At 40.4% G+C, this 9,111-nt stretch overlaps 1 protein-coding gene across 1 annotated transcript in view; it reads right to left on the bottom strand.

Moving 5' to 3' along the window:
• Positions 1-6,457: 6,457 nt before the first annotated feature.
• LOC101861807 overlaps positions 6,458-9,111 on the bottom strand; it is a gene marked incomplete in the record, with an annotated part of 48,823 nt that continues 46,169 nt past the window's right edge. The window contains 1 exon segment of the mRNA XM_013081519.2: positions 6,458-7,692. Within this exon segment, the coding sequence (XP_012936973.1) occupies positions 7,503-7,692 (190 nt within the window).

Raw genomic sequence — 9,111 nt, forward strand, 5'->3', positions numbered from 1 at the left:
AGCTGATGATTGTATTTTTCAGGGATCTTTTCTGATGCATCATTGTTAGGCTTGCATGACTTGAAAGTTGGTACTGTACCATTCTTCCGCAAAATTCTTTTACTTTTAGGGTATTTGAAGTTCTTAAGGAATTTTAACATTAAAAGAGACACTAGCACAGGTTCTGTCTTTAGTGTTATTGACAAATCCTGTCATACACATCGTAGAGGCAAATTACATATATATGACGACTAAACTACTTTAGGCAACTGTGTTTTATCCTCAATTGGCTTAGAAAAATAATTATTGTTATCTGTCATGTTATTTTTCAATTTTTATTCATTTTGATTTTGATGATGGTGATCACTTTAAATTCTGCTGAAAAGCATAGCACTGACAATTTTTATAAACTGATCTTTTGTAAATAATGTAAACTGCATTCTTTTGTGACATGTTTTTAAAGTGTTTTAATATTTTAGAATACGTTTGTGAGGCATCGTGGTGGAATCAAGCACTCGTCAAAATGAAATCTGAGAAATCGTCATATTTTGGCCAGTTTGGACATTTTTTTCAAATTTGGTTTTTGCTCACTGCCTGCCCACTGAAAAACATTTTTATGTGTGGATTCTATGGAAAAACATTGATTAAAGGCACAAAAAATGTAATTTTGCAGTTTTCAAAGACTCTTAAGCTGTGGAAGTCACCAGACTTTGGCGGCCATTTTCTCACAAATTTTACTTCTGAAACTAGGCGACTTGACCTCCTTCAGTCGCAAATATCTCCACTTCTATTTTAGATTAATGGATATTTTTTTCATCAAAGGCAAGGCATGTGAATAACCTTTTAGATAACACCAATAACCTCACATGTCCAAAAATTGATGAGCGCCTGATTCCACCGTGTTGCATCACATTTGGTTATTCAGACATTGTATTTCATAAATATCCTTGTGGTCTTTGGGGGAAAAAAAGGTTCAATTTTTTCGTGGCCAGGTTATGTGCATTCCTAATGTCAGAACTGATTTTCGGCTAAGCTCATTGGCCAGGACAGTAGTCTAATATTAGTTTCAGTGTGAGTTGACTTGCTGTCTGGTTCTGGCCCACTCAGGACATTTTCTGATCCGGGGTCTTCAACTGTGTAACGTTCCTCACCTACCCCATCCCCATTTTTCCTAAAAATCCCCATACTTTGAACGACTTGCAAATCTAAGTCAAGTCTAATGTGAAATTTGCTGCCTTTTTAAAATCATTTTGGTGTTAACATTTCGAGAAAACACATTTTCAAGACCAGACCTGTGTTAATCGACATCACTTAAACAAGCCTGGCAGTAAAGACCCCTTCTTTTGATGTTTTATAAACCTCTACCTATTTTGTCTCTATTTTTAAAATATTTTTCCAGACACCACCTTCTTGTTCCTTTGTCTTCAGTTTCATTTACACATCATGTATACTTTATTTGATAAAATATGTCTGGTTACTGGCCTCTTCTAACATCACCTTCAACCAGTCACAACAATACAATTACAATACAGTTCTGGCACAGTCATGGAAACCCTTCCCTCTCTGTCATGGAAAGAGTGAAGATTCATTGTGTTTTTTCTCCTACAAATGTTTGAAAAAAAACCCATCCTTGTGCTGCACCTTTGAACAATGTAATTGTACAGCAGGGGGTTTTAAAGTTAAAGCCACTGATTTTGTTCCCCAGGAATTGCAACAAAGGTTCGTTTGTCCATTTAAAAAAAATCTGAACTCTAGGGGTTTTTTGGGGTTGTTGGGGGGGTTTTTTTTGGTCTTTTGAGGGGGGGGGGTGTTGTACTTTTTCCTTTTTCTGCCCTGTCCTTTTGGGATGTTCTTTGACTATTAGATTCTTCTTCCTCCATGATCTAATGTTTCATTGCCTATTCTGTTGAAATCAAGGCGATTCTGGTCTGGTTGCGATACTTTCTTTTTTTTAGTTTGAGAACATCATTGAGATTGTGACGCTTTAACCAAATGAGCCTTTACTAATGGGGAAAAATATTCTTATTGACATAGGCCTGTATATTATATGGTTTTGGTTGTTTGTGTTAGCAGACTGGATACTGTCATGTTTTTATATTCTTGATTATTTTCAATATACAGTATTCTTCTGTTACTTATAATCATGTTGTAATTTGCTTTTAAAGATCATTATTTTCAGAAATGTTTATACTGAGGAGGTGAACGAAGATATTATTCTTGTTACATGTCTCGTTGACATTGAAATCTCAGGAAATAAAAGTATTATATTGGTAGCTAATAATAGACCTGTGTAGTTACAATTTATTTGCTCTCAAGATTCATGTTTCTACTAATTTTTTTTTATTGCATCAGAAAAAAAATGTGCGGCATGCTGACCAAGTCGGTTACTTCTCGCAATCCATGAAAGGAGATATGATCTAGATCATATTCTACAGAAAATCGACATGGGGTCAAATTTGTACACATTTTCAGTTGAAGCCAATTACACAAGTTTAGGTTACCTTTAATTATTTCTACTTATAAATTGTACAAACTCCACCTATGAATTTGATAGACGTCTATCCATTGGGCTAAAAATCCAAGAAGTCACTTTATGGCTAGCTGGCTGTGATTGGGACAGACAAGTTTGAAACAGTTTTCCGAGTGATCTGTACCTTGTCGATTTGGATGTAAAACTAAGAGCACTCAGACTGATACGGGATAGAGTGCTCTATATAAATGCAATCTATTGTTTTCATCAAATTAATTCTATCACAGTCATTCAATGTTTCATGAGAAAGAAGTGTTCATCAAATATGACCGTAGTTCGTGAGGTGTGGCAATTTTGAGGATTCTCAGATTGATAGAAACCCCTTTTGTTCATTATAACTTGTCTGTCATCTAATTTCCTCTCTTTTTTCACTCCTACTCTTCTTCCTCCTCATCATCTTCAGCTGTTGCTTTCACCATTTCACCAGTATGAATGTAATTTGTTTGCCCCCAGTGTCTTTACTTTATCTTTACAACAGCTCGCCGCTAGATCCAACAGCTGACGTTTCTTTTTCGAAGATGCCCTTTTTTATTCTTTATTGTGCTTGTCCAGGTCTCTTTGGTTTGGGGATAGGTTTACGTTTCATGTATAGATCTACATTTTGCTTGGCCTGGGTGTTAAGTTAATCCAGGACTGACTGCGTACCTTGTAGTGAGAAGAATTACTAATCAGGCTGACATTCTGCCTAAGTATTGTAAATTGTTACTTGTAAGGTAAGACTAAAGAGTAAGAGGCGACTAAAACTGAAAGGTTCCACAGTTTGGTTCCTGACGTGAGTCACCAGGTCCTTCAGGTTGAGGGGGAGGGGAGGGGAGGCTCAGAGATAACATCCGGGGGCTCTCGTGGTCGAGAGGTTATGGTGTTTGCCTCTCATTCAATAGGTCCTGGGTTCGAATCTGGACGTCAACGGAAACTATTTTTCTCTAAAATGTTCTCATTTCACCCCCTTTCCTGCTCTCTAACCATGTTCTGTCGTCTGCTTTCTTCTCCACTTCCTGTCCCTTCCCCTGGGCTCCTGACTCTTTCTAAAGCCGTTATAATACATGTACAGTGGAAACCTGATGTAACAGGGATAGTGGGAGTAGAGAAAATGTCCTGTTGTTATATTCGATCCCTGTTAAATCAGAAATGCAAGGAAAGTTAGCATTTGTGGACTAATGAAGCTGTACTTATTTATGGGTAGTTTCCCTTGCCACAAGTACTTGCGAACAGGGGTTTTGGCACCAACTTTCTCCTTGCCTCCTTTAACCACATCGAAGAGCTTGGTCCACAGCATCTGCATCAGGTAGTCTCATCTTCTTTCGATCCAGAGCAAACTTCCCATTGCAGTATGCAGCCACTATCTTCTCTCTATACTTAATAAATAATGGTGTGAATCGACCCTTGTGGAATGTCGAACTGACAACAAATCTCTGCCAGTGGAGCTTGCTTTTTGTCAACAGCCTGGATTATTTCGTGTGTTTTTTTTCTCAATTGAAAGGCATTTTCTCTTGCGATTGACATCGTTGGTGACACATTACGCAAACGTGTTGCTAGGTTTCGGGCTAGATCGAGGTCTGCAGCACACGGAAGCCCTCTCTCGCTTCACAAGCTGCGTGTGCTTGCTGTGGCATGGCTTGCGTGGGCTTGCTCCATCACTGCGTTACTCTCTCTCTCTCTCTCTCTCTCTCTCTCTCTCTCTCTCTCTCTCTCTCTCTCTCTCTCTCTCTCTCTCTCTCTCTCTCTGTCTGTCTGTCTCTCTCTCTCTCTCTCTCTCTCTCTCTCTCTCTCTCTCTCTCTCTCTCTCTCTCTCCCTCCCTCTGTCTGTCTGTCTCTCTCTTCTCTCTCTCTCTCTCTCTCTCTCTCTCTCTCTCTCTCTCTCTCTCTCTCTCACACACACACACACACACACATTTTTTACACATTGTTAACGAGCCTTTGTCCGTGCTATAAGCGGCTGGGCTCCGATGAGGCCCTGTTATTGCCGATTACTTTTAATAAAGACAAACAGTAGGAAAAAAAACGGGGATTTAAAAAAATCCCTGTTATTACCGGATCCCTGTTATTGCCGGGCCTGTTATAATATATGGTTTCCACTGTAATTATACTGCTACTCCTTGGCTCCTTACTGCTGTTTTTCACTTTCAGCAACGCCCCAGATCTTTTCTTATGGTAAGAAAGATCTACACTTACCCTTCTTGGATAAGGGCGAAAAGTCAAGTCAAGGAGCTCCCTTGTGCAAGTTGCGCACGTTAAAGATCCCTTGGTGGTTCTAAAATCGCCCCCCCCCCCAAAAAAAAAAAAAGAGTGGGCGTCGGCCGCCACCCGGGCAAAATTCAAAATCCCTACCAAACTACCGAACTGAGAATGTTGAATGTGTTCCGCGCGCTTAGATCTAGATGTTCATGACTATGATAGTTGCGAGAGCCGGGAAACGCTTAAAACAACTTAAAACAATTATTTTTTTTAAAGCAATATTCTCGCTACTGAAAGACAAAGAGCTCTTGTTTGTGTCTATACTCTGGGAAGTGATGAGAAAGGCTGATGACGATGACCAAGACCTGGATAGGCCTGCACATGTGAACTATGTGGTGCAGCGATTAGGTGTTTCACAGCTGTGTGCAGTGTGCAGTGTGCAGAAGAAGAGGGAATGTCCTCCCTTTGGCCATTCCCAAGGGGGGGGGGGGGGGTACATGTTCTTATGCACAGTAGAATTGTAAATGGGCTGATTCATCAATGTCATGGCATAACTGCCTGAACTGCTACAGGGAACTGCTGCTTTTTTTCTTCCCTAATCTTTACTATCGTCATTTTACCTCTACTTCTTTTTTTTTTGTTCAATGTATCGATCCGTGTTTGTCAAAGTCTTGTGACCCGCTATTTCCGGTTTGCGTTGGTAGTCGGAGCAGACTTTATGCTGTTGAAGCTAGAGAGGTGAGCGGGTGGTTGGCGGGTGCTCTGGTGTGGTTTGCTCCTTCTTTCCTCTATCCAAACATCTGTCATCCTGATCTCCCCTCCTTCTTTTTGTGTATGTTACTCCCTTGTAACACGTAATCTATTCTTCGGCACATGACCTTATTGTTTTGCAAGTGCCGTAAAACCCTTACTAAAACTAAAAAGAGAGGTGAGCAGTGTAAGCCTGATTCCCTGCAGATTTTTCTGTTGACATCCACCCCTTCGCGCTCATTTGACCTGATGCAGTTGCGAGCGCCGCAAACCTCCACTAAAACTAAAACAAGCAGAAGAAAACACGAAGCCGAGTTCTAGTCTTGTATGGGGAGAATTGTTGAGTAGCGCAGTCTTTCTGTTGGGATGTAAGCCTACGTCTACTCTCTTTCAGCTCAGGCTGGCAAGTAGGGTCTAAGGAACCCGCCTTCTAATTTCTAAATGAACTAAATTATGTCGATCGAGGCGTCGAACAAGTTGGCGTACAATTTTTAAACTACATTCACATCAACAGCATGAGCATGGTATGATATTAGCTCCGGCCAGAATCAGACTACAGTACATTGTACATGTAGTCTATCTATAGCTTACCATGTGTCATAAATAGTAAACATGTTATTGCCCTTGTCATCAGTCAAAGGAAATTGTTATTACTTGAGCCAAGAAAAGACAAGAAATCGGGAAGTTGTTTCGTTTGTTTGTTTTGGGTTGTTGTTGTTGTTTTTTCAATTTACTCGAGACAATGATCGATTGCATGGTGAAGGTGTCATGTTTTAGAGGCGTGGTCTGCAACTCCTACAGGAGCCGAGTTGGTCTTCATGTACATGTACTGTAGTTAGTAAATTAGTAAAGTTAAGAGACCCTGAGAACTCCCAAAAACAACCCAGGTTCAAGTGCACCCCAAACGAGGATTCGAAAAGGAGTCATCCATACGGACATCCAGTGCATGGTACCAAGTGACTAAAAATGTCTTACTGACACCCATTGTCGTAGCATGTTGAGACATATACGTGCACACGGATGCTTTTGAGATGAATTTATTTTCTTGTATAAAAAAAAAAAGAAAAAAAGTAGATGTGCATATTTTTGTGCCCTGAGTCGTACATTGACATGGGTTTGTTTATTTTGTTGTTGTTTTTAAATACTGTAATAAAAGTCACAATTTGAAATTTCCAAAAGCAAACATATTTCAGCTACCAGAGAATGTACATTATAATTGTAGTACACAATGAATAATTTAAAGAGAATGAAATGTTTTATGGAATGTGATATTTAATGGAAATCTTACCTTCTCTATCTCCATATGCAGGACTTCACAATGACACACCCCCCCCCCCCCAATCCCCCCCCCCCCCCCAATTTTTAAAGCCTCTCATCCGTGTAAACGTCTTAATGACACTGAGTGCCGACACGCTAACCATGATGGCCAAAATCGATTTACACTGAGAAGTGGGGAGATCGGCGCCTTCACATTTTCATTATAAAAATAAAAGAAAGAGCGAGCTACATTGTTTGTTGTAAAAAATTGAGATCATTTGACACAAATCAATGTCAGTATTGGGAGTTTTTACTTTTACTTAATGCTGGTCATAGTCATTGTCCAGAGAGTACACTGCGGTTTACAGTCGGTGCCACATGAGAACATTTCAAAGCTATTGAAATTGAACCAAAACTCTGTGTTTGTTTGGTTCCGGTTTAATTTTAAAACTAATATTTTAAAAAACCCATCTTGTGATCTCTTTTACTTTTGCAAACCAGCAAAAATCACTTTATTACATTACATTGTATTGCTCTTACACTTCTTCTAAAATACGACCGAGAGAGAAAGAGAATCTGGATACAAATACATGTACAAGCATATATATATATATTATATTATATTATAAAAATTACACCCCAACATATATATATAGATACTTTGGGGGGGGGGGGGGGGGTACGTGCAACATTTTTAACACTCGTTCTGTTTGTTGAGACTGGTTCTTGGAAGCTTTCTATCATGTACATAGGTTACGAAGGCGGGACTCTCGTGGTAGGCCAACGTATTGTTATACATGTACATGTAAAGTCACCAGACATGTTTAAATTCCACATTGAAGCCCGCGTCCGGTTTGGAATCCGAGGACCCTCTGACATTTCCAGACACAGTGAAAGTTGTGTCTTTGTCCAGGTGGAACTGCCGGCCCACGCTCCCGCTGTATACTTGGTGGTCTTGGTTGCCATGCACCGCCATGTTGGCAACTGTTTCATGCCTCTGCCTGTGACCCGAAACACATTGTGATAATGGACTGTAAATCACTTTATATTACATATATTTCAAATAAACCAGGTTGGTTAGTACATGGACTAGAGTTCGTGGCAGTGATTGCCCCCACCTGAACGAACGGGGACTGCGTGTGTCCACAGTGGGGACGCTGAACTTCAAGGGTAACTTAAGAGCGATAACATAGAGAACGCCTAAACTTAAGCGGCTGAAGATCGACGCGGACAGGCGCCAGTAGGTGTCTGCGTGACTCCACATAGAGGGCGCCTAAAGCCTAGATCTAGATATCACTTTATCAGGAAAAAAATTACACCCCAACATTTTATGAAGCATTTATTTGGGGATTTAAAAACTCGAAATTCCTAATATATAGCTTAAAATGTAATTCTGCTCGGTTGCCACTCTAATTTGACGACGCTGATTTAAAAATGTAATTAGTTTTTGTCTACCGTGAAGCACCAGCTCTGAAATGGACTTTTAAAAGTGTCCCCTGTTCAGTCGGGTGACGTCATGCAAACCGCTCTACCCGAGTTGGCGACGGCGAGACGGCATGAGTTCGCGACCTAAGTGCTTTCTTGTCGCATCTCCATTTTTAATAACAGTGAAAGCAGTTCTCAACAAAGAGTGAGCTTAAAAAGAAGTCACATTTTTACTGTTTAAAAAATGGAGATAGGACAAGAACGCTCTGAGGTTGCGACTTGACTGCGAGACGCCCTTCCCAGTTTTTCGGCGTAATAATGTAGTTTGGATTCCGATAAAGCCGACAACGCCGATCCGAGCTTAAGAGCCGCCTGCAGTCTGCCAGCTCTATGTGGGGCAAGTTGGAAATCATAAGGGGATTGTTATACATGTACCTATCAGCGCTTACTAAGCCAGTCTCCGAAATCGGCGTTCTCAATGTTTTCGCCCGCGCCTAGACATGCTCAGCTCAACAGACGAGACTCACCCGGAGGCGTCTCTGCGGTCTTTGGACGAAACCCACTCAAGCTTGTATTGATATAAGGGGACAGGGTGGTGTTATACTAGAGCTCGTTGGGAGCGGGATGGGGGCTCAGATTGTTCATGTAAATATGGGTGCACGTCGGCCATACCGATGAGGGTAAGCAGAAAGCCGCCATGTCTGACACATGTGACGTCACTGCTGCGAGCTCAAGTAAATGACCTCTATGAATTCAAATACATTGTATTTTAAAAGATCAAAAATCTAATAAGCATTAAATAGAAAAGATTGTTGGTTTATTTTTTAAAGAAAAAAATTCTTAATTAATTTTTACATAAACAACAAGATTAAAAATATTTAGGCCTGTAGGCCTATATCATGTGTATTGTAGGCTGTGTACAAATGTTAAGTCTGATCGTTTTTAATACTCTGATAACTTTACACATTTTTACCAACTGTCCAACATGTTGGAGC

Source organism: Aplysia californica, unplaced genomic scaffold (assembly GCF_000002075.1).
Source record: "Aplysia californica isolate F4 #8 unplaced genomic scaffold, AplCal3.0 scaffold00134, whole genome shotgun sequence".
Classification (NCBI taxonomy): domain Eukaryota; kingdom Metazoa; phylum Mollusca; class Gastropoda; order Aplysiida; family Aplysiidae; genus Aplysia; species Aplysia californica.